This window comes from Chrysochloris asiatica, unplaced genomic scaffold, assembly GCF_000296735.1.
Source record: "Chrysochloris asiatica unplaced genomic scaffold, ChrAsi1.0 scaffold00026, whole genome shotgun sequence".
Lineage (NCBI taxonomy): Eukaryota > Metazoa > Chordata > Mammalia > Afrosoricida > Chrysochloridae > Chrysochloris > Chrysochloris asiatica.
Window position 1 is genome coordinate 4,085,609 of NW_006408544.1, and position 21,182 is coordinate 4,106,790.

Here is a 21,182-nt window from a genome sequence, read left to right on the forward strand (position 1 = left end):
AAGGTCCCCGCCCCGTCCCGGCTGGACCGGCTCGCCTGTCAGTCACTGGGGCGGAGGCAGCGGCGGTAGAGGGGCCGGAGCAGGGCGGTGAGCACAGCGTGGGCCTGGCGGAGCGGAGGGGAACCTGCCACAGACCCCAACTCTACGGACTCTTCGTCCCAAGCTCTCTAAGCTGCACCCCTGCGCTTTCTTGGACGCCTCCGTAACCCGCGAAAGGCTCTCTCCCCTGTGATCCCCCACCCCATGACCTTATAGGATCGGAGAGCAACTCCTGACGAGGGTGTTGTAGGTACAGGTCATCAACCCTGTGATCCCTCAAGGGCCAGGGGCTCGGTTTCCTTCACAGGCCTCCTTCCCCCATGAGCTCCACTGACGGATTCTGTGGGCAGAGCCGTGACCTACCATTGGGACCCCGGCCCAATAACTCCTCTCAGAAGGTTGCCTCCTCCGCGGGCCCTCCACTGTGGGTCTCCTCCTAGAAAACATCCCCTTTGATCTCTGGCAAGCCCCACCCCCAACCGAAGTGGGGAGACCTCGGCAGCCATGCCCGCTTTGGGGCCCCCGTCACCTTATCACTCCTTGGGTACCCAAGCTGGGGTCTAGCGGGGGGTCAGCAGCCAAGGGGCTGGGGCAGAGCAAAAATGGAGCGGCGGGAGGAACAGCCAGGGGCTGCAGGGGCTGGAGCAGCATCAGCCTTGGACTTCACTGTGGAGAACGTGGAGAAGGTATGAGGGCCCTGGGGTGGGCACTCCAGTGACAGCGCAGAAGTTCTGGGAACTGACATTAGGCCTGGGCTGGGTGCCTACTGGGACGGTGCCCCCAGAGCACCTGGCATTTGCTGTCTCTCTGGGCAGGACAGCCGTTTTAGTGTCCTCATAGACTATTTTGCCCTTCCTTGGATAGAGTCCCCCTTTGGACAGATACTCTAGAGTCTTAGGATGGTCCCTTCAGGGAACTGATGGCTTAGACCTCGGAGCAGACTGGCTATGCTCCAGCGCCATGGGAACTGCATGAGCAGTGCAGAAGGAAACCAGGAGCCCAATAGCCCTGCAGCTCAATTACCCGTGAACCATCCTGAGGCTGGACGGTCCTGGATTCTAACTGTTGTGCTTCGGGCTCAGAAAATAGTCTGGAAGGAAAACAGTCTGGATTGTTCTTGCTCTTCCTTGGAAAAGGGTGCTTCATTCATTTGATGAAGCCCAGAACAACCCTGAGCAGGTGGCCGTGGGGCTGTCCCCTTTATTTTGTGCTGTGTCCAAAGGGCCTGGCCCCGCTGACCCCCTCACAGGACCCTGCCTTATTTGTCTCCCCATATGCTCCCCTCAAGCTGGCCTACTGTCCAGTCCACCTCTTTCTGGAATTTCTTCTCTGGTTCTCTACTGGAATGCATGCCCCTGGGTTGAATGGGGAGATGTCTGGGGCCACCTTGCTGGGAAGCAGAGGATGTTTGCAGATATTCTGTCCTTATGGTTGAACTCCGCTTGCCATGCCAAACTGAGATTACATCCTGTCTGCTTCTGTTCTTTGCTTGCCTCAGTATTCTGAAGGGCCAGACAAGGAATAGTGGCCAGAACTGGCTGGCAGGGGTATAGATAGGGCTAAACCTCATTGGGTGGAGCTTGCTTAGGGATTGGATCCTGGCCTCACTCTCCCACCCCCTAGGGCTGGGCAGTGTTGGCATGGTGGTGCAATGTTCCATGTGCTGCCAAGGAGATAAAACACTGTTTTCTTACTGCATGAAGCCCCTGTGGAATTGGGGCCTTAGGGCTTCTGCCAGTTGAGAGCTCTAGGCTAGACATTTTCCAAGGCTGCAACTATGGCCAAGGCTTCTCTAGACTGACTTGTTGGACCCTGACATGTGCTCCTTGAGGGCTGTTCTCCCTCTCCCTTCCAGTATGTCTCTGCCCCAGGGCTGGCTGGCAAAGTCTAGGCCTGCTCAGATTTCACACGGCTTTGGTGCCAGCATCTGGAATGACCTCAGGGTGATCCTGGGGGAGTTGAATGGAGCTGGTAAGAGCAGCTGTGCGGGAGAGGGTCACAGCCCCTCAGGCTACTCCATGCTCTTCTCAGTCTCCTTCCCTGTAGGGTCATTCCTTCCACCTGGACCTTCCTCTATCTCAAGTGCCTCCCCTTCAGGGATTTCAGCCTCCTTTTTTCCTGCTTTCCTGTGGGTGCTCTCTTTGAACCCATGCATTTTGTTTCAAGCAGAGAATATGGTAGAGCATGGGCAAGTTTCAGGCTCCCAAGATATCAGCAGGACCCTGGGCCCAGGAAACACACCTCCTTGCCCGTCTCCCCAGTCAGGGAGTAGGGAAATCTTGCAGGACCAAATCCAGAGTGGCCAGCACCTGCTCAGTCCTGTGCTGTCCTGCAGGCGCTGCACCAGCTCTACTATGACCCCAACATTGAAAACAAGAACCTGGCTCAGAAGTGGCTGATGCAGGCCCAGGTCTCGCCACAGGCCTGGCATTTCAGTTGGCAGCTACTGCAGCCCGACAAGGTGCCCGAGATTCAATACTTTGGGGCCAGTGCCCTGCACATCAAGATCTCTCGCTACTGGAGTGACATCCCCACTGACCAGTATGAAAGCCTAAAGGCACAGCTCTTCACCCAGATCACCCGCTTTGCCAGTGGCTCCAAGATTGTGCTGACTCGGCTCTGTGTGGCGCTGGCCTCCCTGGCTCTCAGCATGATGCCTGACACTTGGCCATGTGCGGTGGCCGACATGGTACGGCTTTTCCAGGCTGAGGACTCACCGGTGGATGGCCAGGGCCGCTGCCTGGCCCTGCTTGAACTGCTGACAGTGCTGCCTGAGGAGTTCCAGACCAGCCGCCTGCCCCAGTACCGCAAAGGGCTGGTGCGGGCCAGCCTGGAAGTGGAGTGTGGAGCTGTCTTTCCATTGCTGGAGCAGCTGTTACAGCAACCCAGCTCCCCCAGCTGTGTTCGTCAGAAGGTGCTCAAGTGCTTCTCCAGCTGGGTGCAGCTGGAGGTGCCGCTGCAGGACTGTGAGGCACTCATTCAGGCTGCCTTTGCTGCACTGCAGGACTCCGAGCTCTTTGACAGCAGTGTGGAGGCTATTGTCAATGCCATCTCACAGCCTGACGCCCAGAGGTGAGCTGTTCCCCACCTGCCCAGTTACACAACCATCTAGCCATGTGTTCAAAAACGCTGATTGGGTGCCTATTGCATGCCTGTTTCTATGCTAGAGATACAGCCAGGAGCTAAACAAGAGTTGGTCCCTGTCCTCATGAGGGAGGCACACATTAAACAACTAATCAGTAATGAATTATTAAAATATTTGACTCTTCTTTCTCTTAGCCAGTCAGTCACCAAGTCCTGGCAGTTCTGTCTCTAGGCCATATTATAAAACTGTTGTTTTACATCCCCACTGCTACCACCATAGTCCCAGCTGTCACATCTCTCCCCAGATTACAGCAGAGCTTTCTCACCCATACCCTGGTTTTTACTCTAAGGCCCATCCTTGTCCACCCAGCAGCCAGAGTGAACTTTTGAAAATGGAGGATTCAGTCTTTCCTTTCTGGTCAGAACCTTTCAGCTATTTGTCACTGCTCTTAGGATAAAGTTCAGAATCCTTAGTGTGACTGACCAAGGTATCGACCTCATCTCATGCCTTGCTCCTTGCTTTCTGTACTTGCACACACGGTCTAGTCAGTTCCCTGAGAGCCCTGTGCTTTTTCTATGGGAACCATCATATGTACTTGGCCTCTGCCTGAGCACTCCTCTCCTCACCTCCCTCTTTAGAGCTCAGCATAAACTTCGCTTCCTCGGGAGATGTCCTTAATGATTTTCAAGACTAAGTTTGTTGTTGTTAGGTGCTACCGAGTTGGTTCCAACTCATAGTGACCGTATGCATGACAGAATGAAACTGCCTGATTCTGCGCCATCCTCACTTTGTTCTGTGATTGAGCTCATTGGAGCAGCCACTGTGTCAGTCCAAGACCAAGTTTAGTTTTCTCTAATATATTATCCCAGAGCTCCTAGTATTTTTCCTTCTCAACTCTTAACACAGGATGTTGTTATTATTAAAGTGCCATCAAGTTGGTTCTGACTCATAGTGACCCTGTACAGGGTTTCCAAGGCTATAAATCTTTACAAGAGCAAAAGCCTCATCTTTCTCCTATGGAGTGGCTGGCAGGCTCAAACTGTGGACCTTGTGGCTCATAGTCCAGAGCTTCGTCATTATAAATAAACGTATGTCCTCCCATTAGTTTCTCAGCTCTGTGAGTACGGGAAGTCTGTCATTTTATTTTGTCACCATTGTGCCTGGCACATGGAAGCACTCAATATTTCTGGAATGAATGAAAAGTAGATGTTGCCTAAGTAACAAAGGGATGGGAGAGGAGGGAGGGTTCCAGGTTTCAGGGGGCACAGCAGGAATGTGGTGGGCAGCATGAGATGATACCCTGAATGGCCTCAAAAGGTCATCATAAGGATGTGTGTGTTTAGCAAATGTTTGTTGAGCAATTGCTATGTGTCGGGCCCTGTGAAGAGCACAGAGGTAAATGGGACTGACTTGTGTGCCTCAGGAGCTCACAGTCTAGGAGCCAATGTGATGACTACCTGATGGCGGAAGTAGAGGGCTGGAAGACATTGAACAACCCCCCCGGGGGTTGTGAAGGGCTTCTCAGACGACGTGACAGCTGAGTAGGAATTGGCCAGATATGAGGAGGACGTTCTGGATGTTCTGGAAAGTACCCAAGCAAGGGGATGGTGGAGAGAACCTGGTGAAGCTAGTGATCTGTGGCTATGAGGAGACAGCAGGGTTTAAAGGCCAGAATGGGAGAAGATTAGGGCCTACGTCATGTAGGACTTAGTCAGCCAAGCCAAAGACTTTGGTCTTTATCCTGAAGATGATGTGAAGCTATTGAAGAATTTTAAGCAGAGGAACTGGCATAAGTTGCCTAAGAGGGTTGGAAAGGGACAGCCTAGAGAACTAATGCTGACACTTCAGAGAGAAGGCTTTGGGAGATCCTTGGCAGAGTTGGAGGGGAGAAACCATGGGAAGAGACCACATGGGGGAGTAGTTGATCACTCAAGCCTTGACATAAATCAAGTCTGAATTTGAATCGCAGATGGTCCACTTTCTGTATCTGAGGCCTTGGGTAATCTGATCTCACAGAGTTATTGTAGAGGTTTAAGTAAGATAATGTGTATCAGGGCTGGCTGTTTTGTTATTATTGTTATGTGCCATCGAGTTGGTACCGACTCATCGACCTTATGCACAGCAGAACGAAACACTGTCTGATCCTGGGCCAACCTCACTACTGTTGCCACGCTTGAGTCCATCGATGCTGCCACTTGGCTAATCCGTCTCGTTGGAGGTCTTCCTCTTTGTCTCTGACCCTCTACCTTACCAAACATGATATCAATAAACCATACTTTGGTATGAAGAGCATATAAGAGAATGCCTGTGAGGGCCTTCACAGAGGTCCTGGCACACAGGAATTAATTGCTCCATTGGTGGCAGTTGCTAGTATTTGGTGTCATTATTGCCATGTAGTGAGTATGACCCCTTTCCCAGTTTCCTAGTTTGAGGTGGATACCAGTTCTTAGATTAAGGCCGCTCTCACAACCCACTCCACGGCACATAACAACAATAACACCACCAACTTAAAGTTAGAGTATACTGACTAGGCTTAGACAGCTTGGTGACCAAGGGGAAGTGGCCAGGGCTTCACGGGTGGGTGGTTGATATGGGGCATACTTGGCCAGATCTAGGCTTACTCACCTGGCTGGTCTCTAGGGGACTTTGGCAGGTAATTGATGCCTCTTCTTCCCTGAACGAATGAGCAAGCAAGGAGCCAGTGAGGGAAACCCATAGCCTTCTGGGCGCCCATTGGCTGCAGCCCCCTTGGTTGCTTAGCAACTCTCCCCATTTTCTCAGCTCTGCTCTTGGAGCTCTAATTGCAGGTCTGGGCTGAGCTCTGTATGAGCGGGCAGGCAAGGAGTCTTACATCCCTGTCCCTCGCTGCTTGCATGACCAACCAGAACCAGGCTTCATGAACCCAGTCCTAGTTTGATACCTTAAGACATCCTTGCTGTCTCCTTCCACCGAATCTCTGGGCCTGAAATTTGTCCTCGTGTCCACTCACAGGCCCCAGGCCCCAATGCCCAGGTGCAGGAGTTTCCCCCAAGGGCAGTCTGCACTCAGCCGGAGTCAGAGCTCCAGGAAGTAACTCTGTCCTGGGCCTTGCTCTGCCTAGTCTCATTTCCTCACTTTGGCTTCAGAAAGTTACCTTCAGTGGCGTTGACTCCAGGTTCACCCAGGCACTGCCTTCCCCAGGTGTCCTGACATCCACCCTCCCCTTGGCTGGATGTCAGGACAAAGGCCACCTTGCCTTCACTGATACTGCTTGCTGGACTCTTCTCTTCCAGTTTTTTCCTCTGGAAATAGGTTTTTAATCCTGGAAAAACTTCTTACTGGGGACTGAAGGAGAGAAGGTGAATTAGGCAGTCTGCTGCAGACTCCCAGAGTTGGATCTGCATACATCCTTTAGGGACATGCAGATTGAGTCCTGGAAGAGAAGCCAGCAACCTGAAGGACTGCCTCAACCTGGACTCTGCCTCCAGTTTGCTGTATGACCTTGAGTAAACTCTGAGCCTGTCTGAGCTATGCTGTCCTTGATTTACCCTATTGGGAGGCTCAGATGAGATACGATAAGACCCCTCATTAAGCACCTACTGCCTACATGAATTTTGGCAGGTGTGAGGGAGTCTTGACACAAGCAGTGGAGATGCTATGGAAGAGGCCGTGACCCCCTGCCTCTCTCTCAGTTGCTCAGGAGTGCACAGACCATGGCCTTGGCCCTGGCCCTACCCCTGCCCTTTGTGCCATAGTCTGGCCTGAAGGTGCCCATTGTCTGGTGGTGCAGCCGGTGTCAGGGTCATGGGACTGAAGCTATCCCAGCTGTCTCTAGACTGCACCCTCTGGGGCTGTCTCTGGGCTTGGGCAGGGGGCAGGGATCCTGATATTGATGCCTTGTCCCATCAGAATGTGGAGAAGGAGCCACATTCCTGGGCTGGCTGCCTCTCCCTGTTCTTCTCATCCTGCCCCTGAGGTTATCTGCCTAGCTGCCTGCTTGGGGAAAGTCAAAATACAACTCTTTCTGGACCCTCAGACCCCCTCTCCCTCCGTCAGTTACTAGGGTGACAACACTTTGGTTGGCAGCCGAGGTCTGAGGCAGCTGATCCAGCTGAGCGTCTCTTGTCTTCTGCCTCGTCTGGTCTCCCCAGAGCAGACTGCAGAAGGGGTACAGTGGATTGGGGGGTCTTCCCTCAGTTTCCTTCTTTAGGGATCATTGTGCTTCAGGGCTCTGACCTACCCACTCTGCTTTTCTCTCACTCGGTGCTTTCTCCCTGGGCAATTCTTACCACTTGTGTAGCTTCAGTGACCACTGTTGCTGACGCCTTCTAGGTCGATAGCTCATGCTCTAATGTCTCTGCTGGGCTTCAGGTTTTGTATTCCAATTCTTTCTGGACACTTTCACCTGCAGATCAAACTCAGGTGCCTCTGATTCAGCTGTCTCATAATGACCTCGTTGCCTTCCTCCCTCCCTTTCAAGGTCTTACTGTTCTCCTCCACCGGCCTTCCAAACCAAAACCAAAGTCACTGCCATCGAATAGATTCTGATTCATAGTGACCCGGTAGATGGTTCTAAGACTTTACAGGAGCAGAAAGCCTCATCTTCTCTCACAGAGCGATTGGTGGGTTTGAACTGCCAACCAGTGGTTAGCAGTTATCCTGCAGCGCCACCAGAACTCCTCCAGGTCTCAGTAAATAGTTCAGCTAGCCACCTGAGAGCTGCCCTGACACTTCCCCATGCCGTCAGCCCCGTCAGTCTCCAAGTCCTGTCCGTTTTGTCTCAGAGCTCTGAGTTCATTGCCTGCATCTCTCCCTTCCTGTTGCTAGCAGACTGCACAGGAGTTAAATCTGGTGATGGGGGTGGAGTGGATGATGAAGACTGAGGCTTTCAGACTTGTTGCTGCCATCTGACTCCTCATGAACTACTGTCTGCCAGGGCTCTGTGAACTCTTCAGTTCCTCACTCTTGCTCCTCTCCCCTGACACTGACCTTCTCATACCTCCTCCTTTTGGGAGTCATCCTGGAGGGGACTAAGGTTCGCCTAAGGTTCTTTCCACCATGGGCAGCATCGAAGCTGTTGTGTGAGCCTTGACCTCCTTATTCCTTAGGATTTGATGTGTGGAAGGTGGCTTTGACGGAAGGCAGGGGGACTGCCTGTCTCTCAGAGCTGGTGGGGCATGGGGCAGCCAGCTCTGATGGGCCTCCTTACCCCCGTGCCTCCAGGTATGTGAACACACTCCTGAAACTCATCCCGCTGGTGCTGGGACTGCAAGAACAACTGCGACAAGCTGTGCAAAATGGGGACATGGAGACCTCTCATGGCATCTGTCGCATCGCTGTGGCCCTGGGCGAGAACCACTCCCGGTGAGAGTGGGGGCAGCTGGGGTGGGCTAGCAGAACTATCTAAGAGGTGGGTGGTGGGAGGTAGAATGACTTACTGTGTCCTCCTCTACCCCTGCTCAGGGCCCTGCTGGACCAAGTGGAGCACTGGCAGAGCTTCTTGGCACTCGTCAACATGATCATGTTCTGTACGGGCATCCCTGGCCACTATCCTGTCAATGAGACCACCAGCTCCCTAACTCTCACTTTCTGGTACACACTGCAGGTGTGTCTAGGGGGCTACCACTAGGACTGGGCTGGTGGTTGAAGGTGGATCAGGGGCTTCTATGGCTGCTGGCAAGGTAGCAAACTCTCTTTCTTGGCTTCCTCAGGATGACATTCTGTCCTTTGAGGCAGAGAAGCAGGCTGTGTACCAGCAGGTGTACCGGCCAGTCTACTTCCAGCTGGTAGATGTGCTCCTGCACAAAGCCCAGTTCCCGTCTGATGAGGAGTATGGATTCTGGTCCTCGGATGAAAAGGAGCAGTTCCGAATTTACAGGTGATGGTAGCCGGCTAACCCTGGCTCTAACCAGAGTCCTGAAGTAATGAAGACACCCAGGGGTGGGGCCCAATGCTGGGCTTCCTGAATCCTGGGGTTCCATTCTCTCTTTCAGGGGCTGTGCGGGTACTAGGGTGGGGTGGTTAGTTGGGAGGTGGTGATGGCTACTGGTTTTGGGGGCAGGATCCCAGTAGTGTGTAAGGCCTTTATCTGCTTCTCAGGGTGGACATCTCAGACACGCTCATGTATGTCTATGAGATGCTGGGGGCAGAGCTGCTCAGCAACCTCTATGACAAGCTGGGCCGTTTGCTCACCAGCTCAGAGGAGCCCTACTCCTGGCAGGTATTTCCCAAGCCTGATTCCCCCAGCCCTCCCAGCCCCGTCACACCCACCTCGTCAGCCAAGCCTATGGAACTTTCTTTCCTCAGCACACAGAGGCCCTGCTCTATGGCTTCCAGTCCATCGCGGAGACCATCGACGTCAATTATTCTGATGTGGTGCCCGGGCTCATCGGCCTCATCCCGCGGATCAGTATCAGCAACGTGCAGCTGGCAGATACTGTCATGTTCACCATCGGTGAGACCCGACACACACACACCCAGGCCCAGCGCGGCCAGCCTGCTGGGGGCTGCCATCATTGGGGAAGCACACAGGCCCACACACATCATCAGTGTTGCAGCCAGCTGACTGCTTTGGCATGTTTTGAGCTGCATTTCAGTGAGGCCAGTTCACTGTCGGTGGGACAGATGTGCTTGGCCCATGTTGGTGACCCCCTCCTGTTTCTTATCTCTGAAGCTCATGTTTGAGCAGGTACCTGCACATTTGCTCATTCTGTCCTGGGGTGCCTGCTCTATGCAAGGCTGCAACAAGCCAGAGTGCTGTCTGCCTTGCAAGGACAGTGTAAAACCAGCCCGACTCACTTCGGAAACCTTCCCTTCGCCCTTCCTTCCCCAGGAGCTCTGTCTGAGTGGCTGGCTGACCACCCCGTCATGATCAACAGCGTTCTGCCCCTTGTACTACATGCCCTAGGCAATCCTGAGCTTTCTGTCTCCTCTGTGTCCACCCTCAAGAAGATCTGTCGAGAGTGCAAGTATGACCTGCCACCCTATGCTGCCAACATTGTGGCTGTCTCCCAGGTACGCAGGCTGGGCTTGGGGTGGTGCTAGGTTGCAGGGCACACTCCGCACTGCGCTGATACCATGTTCCCGCTCTTTACCTCCAGGATGTGCTGATGAAACAGATCCACAAGGTACGCCTCCGATGTTTTTAGAGGGCTCTTCGGGACTGTCATGGGAATCTGCGTATCCCAGAAACTTTGTGTTCTTCCTTCCCCTACACCTCCCTTATTCTGTGTTCTTGGGAACCTTCCCCAAAAGGCTCTTTCTCCTCCCACCCTCAACCAGATGTGGCCCAGGGACTGACCCTTCATGTTCTGCCCCACAGACGAGCCAGTGCATGTGGCTGATGCAGGCACTGGGCTTCCTGCTGTCGGCCCTGCAGGTGGAGGAGATCCTTAAGAACCTGCACTCGCTCATCTCGCCCTACATCCAGCAGTTGGAAAAGCTGGCAGAGGAGATAGTGAGTGAGCTCTGGGGGCCAGGAAGCGGGGCTGGGGCTCAGGCCTCCCCTTGTGTGGGCTGTGATTGCTAAGGGGTGGAATTGGACTGGCAGTCAAGGCTGAGGCCAGGGGGCCAAGCTGGGGCTGGTAGATCCAGAGCTTGACTCTTTTTCCTCATAGCCCAATCCCTCCAACAAGCTGGCCATTGTCCACATCTTGGGGCTTCTCTCCAACCTCTTTACCACGCTGGATGTCAGTCACCATGAGGATGAACATGAAGGCTCTGAGCTCCGGAAGCTGCCAGTGTCACAGGGACCCAACCCCGTGGGTGATGTTGTCATTGCCATTGTTCCCCCAACCCTGTGGGAATGTCCAACTTTATGGGTTATGTTGTCTTTGTTATCCTGACCTCATGGGGGTGATGCCATTAGGTCCACTGACCCCATGAATGACCTAATCATTGCCCCCAGCTCTGTAGTAGTGATGTCATTGTCTTACCCAAGCCCATGGGTAATGTTGTCTTTGTCCCCAGCCCAATGGGACTGATGTCATTATAGTTCCTCAACCTTGTGGGAAATGCTGACACTATCCTTCAGTCCTGCCAGTGATGTAACGACAGGCCCCTGTTCAGTTTCCAATGCTCTGGGGTATTCTGCTTCAGAATTCACTGTCCCCGGTAGTTGGTGAGGATACTTACATGCTCAGCACATCATAGTTGTTGCCTATGAGTTGCTCCTGATGTGAAGCTGTAGGATAAGCACTTGTCCACAAGGTCATTTGAACCTCAAGGTTGGTGGCTCAAACTCACCAGTTGTTTCTCAGAAACCCTATACAGGGTCACTAAGAATTGGAACCAACTTGACAGCACTTAACAACAAACAACAATGAGTTGCTCCCAGGCTAGAGAAAAAAATACATAAACAGGTTGTTACAAAGCAGCGTGATCAGTACTGTGATCAACTTGGGCACCGGAGTAGAGGGGACCACTTACAAGATGTTTGATATGGATCAAACTTCAGCTTCCCATACAAAACTGTGGCCGTGGACCCAATTAAAACAACAACAACAAAAAAAAACTGTGGCTGTGGGAATCTGACTTGCTCACCACATACAACTGTCTCAGATGTAGTCTTGAGTGAAGGAAGTTTCTATACTATAGCGTTCTGTATGAGTGTGAGGGAATACTTGTGTCATTGTTTCCAGTGCCTCCTCTAACATTTCTCCTGAAGAAAAGGATGCCAGAATAGGAGAAAAGGAAGTTACAAGCATCCTGGTCCCTCTGTCTAAAACCTCATCTCAGTTTTAGTTACTCTGTTAGCTCCAAGCCAAGCCTGGGCCACTGTCTTCCCACAGAGACCCATCTTCTGTAGTAATTGTCATCTTGTCTTTCCTCACCTGCTAGGACCTCTCAGGCTGCCCACCATAACCTGCCAGTATCTGCACATCCTTGGGCTCCTTACAATAAAGCTGTCTGAAGTGAGATAGCAGCTTCACTTCCTGCAGAACTAGCTCAGGGGCTTTTGGCACTAAGTAGAAGTGGATTTAAAACTACCAGCTGTTCCATGGGGGAAAGATGAGGCTTTTTGCTCCTGTACAGGGTTGCTGTGAGTCCACGGCACACAACAACAATAACAAAACAAGTGATAGGAACTAATTAAAAAAAAAAAAGTTACAAGGTTTTAATAATCTCATCAAGTACTCATGGCTTCCTCTGAGTTGACCCCTAGAATCCAGGATGGCCTCTGCTCTCATTCCCAGGGGATTCAGGGAGTACTCTCTCTCTCCTCAGCAATGAGTCCTCACTGAGCAGTCTGGGGTAATAGGTTTAAACTCCTGGCCTACCTATTCCTACCAGACGGTTCCCAGCTGATGACATTGGCAGTGGGGACATCTCCCTGTGTTTTCAGGTGGTGGTGGTACTGCAGCAAGTCTTCCAGCTCATTCAGAAGGTGCTGAGCAAGTGGCTGAATGATGCTCAGGTGGTGGAGGTGAGCCCGACCTTCACTGTCTGCCCCCATGGTGGCTCTGTTCAGAGGTAGAGAAGGGGGTGTTGCTGCCCCATTTCAGCTTGTGGTGGTCTGGAGGGAATAGGGAAGGTGAATCCTGCCCCATAGATACAAGTACACTCAGAACTCTCTAAAACCACAAGACGTGCTAGATGAAAGGTCCATGATGTTGGGGATGAGTGAGAGTCAGGGGTGAGCTGAACAGCAGAGACCTGCCATCTTGAATTCAGGGTTTGATGCTCCTTGAGAGGAAATGATGGAGAAGTCAGTAGCAAGAGTTAGGTTACTAAGTTCTATCCTGTGCCTCTCTGTGAGGCTCAGACTTGCTGACCTCCCTTAGTTTGCAAAGTCAGGCATGGGTTACAGGGGAGGGCCCTCAGTAGGCTTCCGGATAATTGTGACCATTCTTCCCTAGGCGGTGTGCGCTATCTTTGAGAAGTCTGTCAAGACGCTGCTGGATGACTTTGCCCCCATGGTGCCACAGCTTTGTGAGATGCTGGGTCGGATGTACAGCACTATCCCCCAGGCCTCTGCTCTTGACCTCACTCGACAGGTAGGCTTCGAGATGGGGTAGCTAGTGCCCTGGATTCATCCTGATGAATTGCCTGCTTCTCCAGGGGTGAGGTAGGGTGGGGTATGTGGTTGCCTGGCTGGGGACCCCACTCATATTCTAGGGGTACTGACCTGTCCTGGTGAGGCTGGGCGTCAGCTGACCAGCATTCCCTGCTTTTTTGTAGCTGGTCCACATCTTTGCCCATGAGCCTGCTCACTTTCCCCCAATCGAGGCCCTCTTTCTGCTCGTCACCTCCGTCACGCTCACTCTCTTCCAGCAAGGTAGGTCCTGGCCTGGGTCTCTGCTGCTGCGTGACTGCACTGCCTCTGCTTCCCTGACTGGGGAGCCACAGCTGCCCACACTCCTGTGTCCCTTGAGTCACACACTGGACTTGATGGGAATTCACAGAATCAAACACAGCACAGCTGTCACCTTACAAATAGTTAACACCATAGATGGAAGTGGACACGAGGGTGAATGATGTCTTCTCCTTGCCTGCTGGGTTCAGGGTCAGTCTGGATATGGGGAAGAGGGGAAGGGGCCAAGGCCCTGAGGGACCCAGGGGCCAGGCTGGCTCCTTCTCATTGGGATATAGTGAAAGAGGGCAAGTGGGGGCTTTGAAGTCAGGTAGACTTAGATGCTAATAGCATCACCACCAAGTAGTTGTGTGACCTTGGGCAAATCACTTACACTAGCTGAGTCTTTGTTTCCACAGCTGCGAAATGGAAACTTTGTATACTTGATAGAATTGTTACAACTTTTGGGTACCTTCCTTCCCCGCATTGAGGCTTTTTCCTTTTTAGGTCCAAAGCCAAGGAAGTATCTTTGGCTATAGCCTCAGCCCCTCACTGTGGCCCCCTCCATGAGACTTTCCCTACTAACCTGGGCTCCTCACATGCAGAAGAAATGGTGCTGCTCAGCCAGCCTCATGAGTCTTGCCAGGATTTGTGGTCCTGGATTTGAGGTTTACCAGGGGTTTCATCTGGAGCCCAGAGTGTCCTTTCCTCATGTCGTCTGTGCCTGGTCCTGTAATCCTGGCCTCAGCCTCTGGATGGTCATCCCCAATACCACCTGTCTCACCCCTCGTATACAGTCACGGAGAATCTATCCCTCAAATCTACCCAATCATCTCCTCCCTCCATAGCCACTACCTCAGCTTTGGTCTTCACCTAGACCACTCCTACAGCCTTTTCACTGGTTTCCTTGACGGCTGCCTTTCTCTCCAATCCATTCTACACAATACAGTGTAATGTTCTTCACAAAACATAAAGCTGAGCATTTTCCCTCCCTGACTTCAAACTGTTTAATTATACCCCATTGCCCTCGGGCTAATGTCCCATTCCCACCCACGAGATGTAGTGCCTGCTTTCTCCCAGTGTCCTCTCCTGCCCTTGTTCAGGCATGCTGTTTTCCTTACCCTGCTCCATTTGAGTCCTGCACCCTTTACTGTGATAACTCACTGCTGAAAGTGCCCTGTGTACCCACTGCTGATACAGCATCATTCACCTAGACTAAGTTCCTCAAAGGCACGTCTGGGTCTCTTCTCTGCCTCCCCAGTGTCCAGCATGAGGCCAGCAGAGAGCAGACATTGTAGAATAAAGGAGGGTGACAGTTCTCTGCCCTCGGAACCTTTCTCTCATGGTCTGACCCACCTGCTTAAACATTGTACCTTCTGTCCAGCAGTGGGATCCATGCATAGGCCACATTGAGCCACACTTTCCAGAAACTGAATAACTTGGAGATAAAATGTAAAAGGGATGGACTTTATCAGTGGCTTCTCCTAATAGTCCAGAGAAGGAAACTGGACAGAGATTGTAAATGACTTTATAAATGGGGGAACCAAGCATTTGTGGTTCACACAAGATCACACAACTACTTAGTGGTACCTTAGGCAGATGCTCATGGTGCTCATCCTCCTGAGAGTGGAGCAGTTGGAGCAGGGGATCCTGGTGTACACCTTGTTCTTTTCATAGGAGCCATCAGAACTGGAAGCATAGTAGTGTCCAACATCATATATGTAGGGTTTGTTTGTTGTCTTGCTGAACAGGATGACCCCCTTACTTGCTATGCTGGCCCAGTCTTGGCCACCTTGGCCACCCCTTCCTTGGGCTCTGCCCTCCCACTAGACCATGGGTACCATGTTGATTGGTTTCCCCCTCTCCATGTCCAGATGGCGGGAGCTGGTCCTTAGCCGTGAGTCTGGCTCTCTTCTGAGTCTGTATCCATGTGGAGGGGGCTTTGCTGGGGTGGGGTTCTCATTGTTGGCCTCATGATACAGATAATTATAGGGTATCCTCCCATAGACCCTGCCAGTGGTTTGTACAGTCTACCCACAGCACACTGCCCTGCTCAGGAAGGAGTCCCCAGTAGGTCCTGTCCTTAGCCAAGCCAAGAGCCCTGAGGCCATCGGAGTGAGGCACGCCTATTCCTGTCTTACTGCTTTGGCCTTTCCAGGGCCTGCACTCAACCCTCAAGAGGCAGCCTTAACCCTGCTCCTCCATGGCTGGTGATGGGAGCTCTATACTATACTAGAAAGCGGTGTAGGGGCCAGCCTGCCAGACACTACAACGAGAGTGTGGGGGTCTTTTCTCCAGCTCTGTGGAGCCCTGCGGTGTTGGAGCACCGAAGGAACACTTGAGGGGACTGGCCTGAGGAAAAGTGGGGAGTAGGTGGATGGTCCCTGGGGAGGGAGCTGGGCAGGCCCGTCCTTCACTTTGCCGTCTCTTTCTGTTGGGCTTCTCCCAGTTCATGGTTTTTGTATGTTTTGTTTCTTTATCTTGCTTCCTGCTGCTCATGTGCCCCCACGCTGTCTGCCTGCAGGCTCTCAGTCCCACATAACTATATGAGGTTGAGTTGCTGTTTGTATAATTTTTTCTTAAGTTCCATCTTTATTATATTTTAGGGCCCAGGGATCATCCTGATATTGTTGATTCATTTATGCAACTCCTGGCACAGGTGTGTTTTAGTTTTATTCATTCACGTTCTGTTCTCTCTCTTTCTCTTTCTCTTATGTTGGAATTCAATTTAAGCCTATTTTTAGCTTTCTGTTGACAAATTTTTTTTTTTCTGTTCAGTTGAATAGAGTTTCTTCATCTGTTTCCGTGGAAGTTGACAACCCAACATCCTCCTTTAGTGCCCCTTTGCCTCCTCAACTAGCTCAGTCTTCTACAAGGACGAGGGAGAGTCTGAACCCCGAGGGAGGGAGCTGGGTTGGCCTGAGGGAGGAGGGTTGGAGGTTGTGCTCAGCAGCTCCTGAGTAGCTGGGTGGCCCAGGAAGTTCAGGGGTAGGGCTGGAGTTGAAGGACCTGGGGTTCATTGTCCCCGTGCTCCTGCCGGGAACTGCCTGCCTCAGTGTCCCCAGCCTGCTCCTGAGAGGTAGTCTGGGAGGAGCTCCGAAGAGAGGGGCCGAAGATGAATGTGCTGCCGTGGAGCCCAGAGTTGGGCTTTTGGAGAGGTTGTGCCGCTGCTGGGAGGTGGGAGGCCGGTTACATTGGAGACCATGCCAGGCTGTGTTTGTGTTTGGTGTGTGCCTAAGAGTGCTGAACCTTATTTTGTATGTTTTGAGTCTGGGTTTGAAATGGCAACCGAAATCACCTAACTGCTGTACGTAGTATGTGCATGGTGTTGGGATGAGTGTGCAGTTGAAGTGTGGATATATGTATTGATGTGCATGGTAAATTTTGTGTTAGTGGTGCATGCTGGGTGTTGATGCAGTTTAGGCACTGGGATGTGTTGAGCATATATTAGAGGACTGTTAGGTCTGTAGATACGGGTACGTGTGCTTGGGAAGATACACGGGACTGGGAGTGTGGAAGGTGCAGTGGGGAGGGGTTCTGTGTCTTGGGGGCTCCTGTGGGTTTGGGAATAGGGTGTTTCTTTGGCGATCATTCCATACCTGTTGATCGAGTGTGTAATACATACTTGGTACTCAGTAGGTGCTGAGGAGATAATGGTGAGCCGAAGTAGGCATGATACAGTACTTGTTGTTGTGAAATGCCATTGACTTGGTTCTAGCTCATAGTGACCCGAGGCTGTAAATCTCATCTTTCTCCTATGGAGCAGCTAATGGCCTCAAACCACCAATCTTGTGGTTTGCAGTCCAGTGCTTAACCTAAGGAGCCACCATGTTCCCAGTACAGTGCTTGCTGCCTTGGAATTTGCCATTTGGGAGTGCGTTTTGGGGTGTGGATGGAGGTGAGTGTATTTGCGGATGGGTGTGTGGGGAGAGTGTAGATCTGCTGGAAAATGGGAGGTGGATTAAAGACGTGTGTGGACGTGGTCTGCATGTGTGAACATATAGTAAGGGTGTGGTGCAGCTGTGAGGAGGGGTGTGTGTGAAGGCTGTGATGGAGGTGTGTTTGAGGCTACGTCTATGTGGGATGTTAGCACACGAGTGAAGAGCTGAGGGGTAGGGGTCTGTGTGCTCTGCAGGGGCTGGGGTTATTGCAGTGCTTGAGGACCGCTGGAGCTGTGGAGAGCATCTCCTGGGATCCCAGGGTGTGCCAGTCCTGTCCTGGTACCACTTGGGGTAGACCATCCGTTCCCCTCACACATGGCAGCACTGGCTCTTGGGGTCAATCTGACTGAGAAGGACCTGGACATAGGGCGTCCTGAGTAAAAAGTGGGCCTGCGGCTCCAGGGCTTCCACCCTCCTCCCCCTTTTCCTGAGCAGGAGCTGGAAGCTGCCTGAGAAACGCAGGTGGGACATGGGAGGGGGCTGTTGGACTGGGGGCTGCATGTCCAGCTGCCATTTCATCTACCTGCTGCCCTTTTGACCAACTTGGGGGTCCTTGACAGCCTTTGTGAATCTAGACCAAGTCACTGCTGGCTGCCTGGAGCCTGCAGGAAGTCTGTCCTGGCTGGAGGGGCAGTGGAGCTGTTTGCTCAGAACGTGACTTGGGACCTAAGGGTTCTGCACTGCGTCCCCTCCAATTTCTGTGACACACACCTGTGCATTCATGTACACATACACGGGCACAGCATCACTTGAGCTGCTTCTCTCCTGACCTGCTCGACTCTGGGGTGGTCTGGCTCCCCCAGAAATGGCTGGGTGACTGATTTTGACAGCCTCTACCTGTGATGCACGGAGTTGGGGGCTGGGGGGGCAGGTGAGTGGGGGGGCTTGGCCCTTGGAGCTGGCTGGGGCTGGGCTTACCAGCTCCACCTCCTGCAGGCCCTGAAGCGGAAGCCAGATTTGTTCCTGTGTGAACGATTGGATGTCAAAGCTGTATTCCAATGTGGTAAGTGGGGCAGGTGGACAGGTGGGCCTGGGCCTTCCAGCTCCCCTAGATCCTCTGGCTCCATCTAATCTGCCTGTCTCTCCTGCAGCTGTGCTGGCCCTCAAGTTCCCCGAGGCGCCTACTGTCAAGGCCTCCTGTGGCTTCTTTGTGAGTTCTGTGCTGACCTCTGTACCCCGCCCCACACCCAGCCCTGTCCTCCCCAGGACTCTAGGGGGCAGGGCATGGTCTACACGCCTTGTCTTTGGGGAGAGGTGGAAAGGAACTGGGACTAATGGGCCTGTCCATCCTCTGCAGACAGAGTTGCTGCCTCGGTGTGGGGAAGTGGAACCTGTGGGGAAGGTGGTGCAGGAAGACGGCCGGATGCTGCTCATAGCAGTGCTAGAGGTGAGACGGAGTGGTTGGGGTGGCCTTCACTGCCGGGTGTCTACCTTTCTGCTTACCTCAGCTCTCAGAGCCTCTGCTTCTTCAGTTAAATGACTGAGTTGTTTGTGTTGCTGTGAGGATCAGCTGGCTCTCCAAAAGCAGCACTCACTTATCATGTCCAGTTTGGCTGGGGAACTGGCCAGGAGGGCATGTCAGGCTTGGTGGTACTGAGAAACCCCTCTCCCTCAGGCCATTGGGGGCCAGGCCTCCCGCAGCCTCATGGACTGCTTTGCTGACATCCTGTTCGCCCTAAACAAACACTGCTTTAGTCTCCTGAGCATGTGGATTAAAGAGGCACTGCAGCCTCCTGGTTTTCCTTCTGCCCGCCTCAGCCCTGAACAGAAGGACACCTTCAGCCAACAGATCCTTCGGTGAGCACAGCTGGGGTGACCATTGGCTCAGGGGAGGAAGGAGGAGGTGGAGGTAGTGGATGGAGCTAACTTGCTCTCCCTTCCCTCCCTCCTTCCAGTGAACGAGTGAACAAGAGGCGGGTGAAAGAGATGGTGAAGGAGTTCACGCTGCTGTGCCGGGGGCTACATGGCACAGACTACACAGCTGACTACTGAGGGGCACGCCGTGCACCCACCCCTCCCTGCCCGTCTCTATCCCCAAAGAGTAAACTTGGATCCTCATTTGCTGCCTCTGCTTCCTTTCTGCTGCCACCATTACCGAACTGGGCAAGGCCAGAAGGCCTGGGGGAAGGATAGGCGGAGGCTTGGACTCAGGCCTTGGTAGGGAGGGAGGGTGAGAACACACTGTCTGGCTCCTAGGATGGAAGAGGCAGTGCTGTAGCCAAGCTGCGTAGACTGGAGCTGTTCCGAACACCACCATTGCTGTGGATGTTGTAGGGGCTACAGTAAGAGCAACAATCTTCTCCTACTAAATTAGTCCCAAACTGTGGGCATGCGTGCATTCATTAATCAACAGTGCTGAGTACTAGTCCCCTATCTCTGCCCTGCCTTGTTCTGCCCTGGACAAAGGCTATCTAGCCCATAACTGTCATGTTAAGCTGGGAGAACAGAGGTCATGAGGAAAGCCTGCATGGAGGGAGTTTCTTTATTGATAGGAATGGAAGGGGATGTTTTTTTGGTTGTTTTTAACTTTGTATTATAAATTGAGTGAAGGATCACAGAGCAGATCATCAGTTTTACATTCAACAAATCATATACTTTGTTTCATTACAATGATTACAATCCCCTTCATGTACCATCAGTTAACAGGATTTACCTCTATTTCCTTTAACTCTCTCTTTTTTTTTTTTAACTTTTTATTATGAATTAATTGTGTGATGGTTTACAGACAAGATCCTCAGCTTTACGTTCAACAAATCGTACACTCTGTTTCATCTCAGTGATTACAATCCCCTCCATATGCAACAACAGTTATTCTACTTACCTGGGCTTCCTATTTGCATTCCACCCACCTTCCCATCCCTTCTCAACTTTGTCCTTCGAAAAATGTTGCCCTTTTGATATTAAGCGATTGACCAGTCTATGGTGAGCATACCTTACTAGTGTTGGTGCCACCATTGCTGTGAACATGTTGGAAACAATTCAGTGGAAATTCTACCTTTCCCTGTATCCTCTGGAGCTAGGTTCCCTCTTGAAAGTTTGTAAGTTAGTCACTTCTTGCCTTTGTGTTGTTGTTGTTGTTGTTAAGTGCCGTCGAGTCGATTCTGACCCATAGCGACCCTGTATAGGGTTTCCAAGGAGCAACTGGTGAGCTTGAACCACTGACCTTGCAGTTCACCGGCTTTGCAATCTGGCGCATTAGCCCACAGCGCCACACCAGGACTTAGTACCCTCATTTTGGGTATCCAGTGTCTTAAGTTCCCCCTCCCTGTTGACCCTGTGTACCAAGGGGGTGGGAATGATCCTCACTGTAAAGATTTGCTCCTCCTTTGTCACACTGCATCCATAGCATAGGTCAAGCCAAAGGGCATGTTTTGCAACTCAGCCTTCTACCCACCAGCACACAGCCTTTCTCTTTCTATGAGTCTAGAGTCCTCAGCTGCTCTGTCTCTCCATGCCATTACCTACCTCTGTCTCCATCTCTGGTGTCACTGCTTCACTGGTTAGGGTCCCATGTTCCCACTCATGCTCTTCTCTCTTGTTGGTCATAGGGTCCACTTCCTGGAATGTAAGAGTAACTACTCCCCCCTTTTTGTTATAAAACTAGCATTACAACTGTGACAATCGCAGTTAGTCATGATAACAATTATTATTGAATCAAAAGAATCCTATCCCCATCTTCTTTCACCAGACCCATCAAGACAAGATGAAAGCTATTCAGTGGGGATTCTACCTCCCCTTGCACACTCTGAAACTAAACCCCCTCTTGAAAACTTGTAAGCCAGCCACTTCATGCCTTTATGGCCCCACCCCCCCCCATTTTAGGTAGACAATGTCTAAGTTGCCCGTC

At 52.1% G+C, this 21,182-nt stretch overlaps 1 protein-coding gene across 1 annotated transcript; it reads left to right on the forward strand.

Annotated features, from left to right (window-relative positions):
• The first annotated feature begins 502 nt into the window (after positions 1-502).
• On the forward strand, positions 503-19,596 carry IPO13 (importin 13). The gene is made up of 20 exons (XM_006839676.1): positions 503-725; positions 2,375-3,111; positions 8,327-8,467; positions 8,567-8,708; positions 8,815-8,981; positions 9,203-9,323; positions 9,410-9,557; positions 9,936-10,117; positions 10,204-10,230; positions 10,425-10,559; positions 10,720-10,863; positions 12,447-12,527; positions 12,961-13,098; positions 13,283-13,379; positions 16,001-16,053; positions 18,272-18,338; positions 18,427-18,485; positions 18,633-18,722; positions 18,951-19,132; positions 19,231-19,596. Exons 1-20 carry the CDS (start codon positions 642-644, stop codon positions 19,325-19,327), a joined length of 2,892 nt encoding a protein of 963 aa, XP_006839739.1. The 5' UTR covers positions 503-641; the 3' UTR covers positions 19,328-19,596.
• The last annotated feature ends 1,586 nt before the right edge of the window (positions 19,597-21,182 follow it).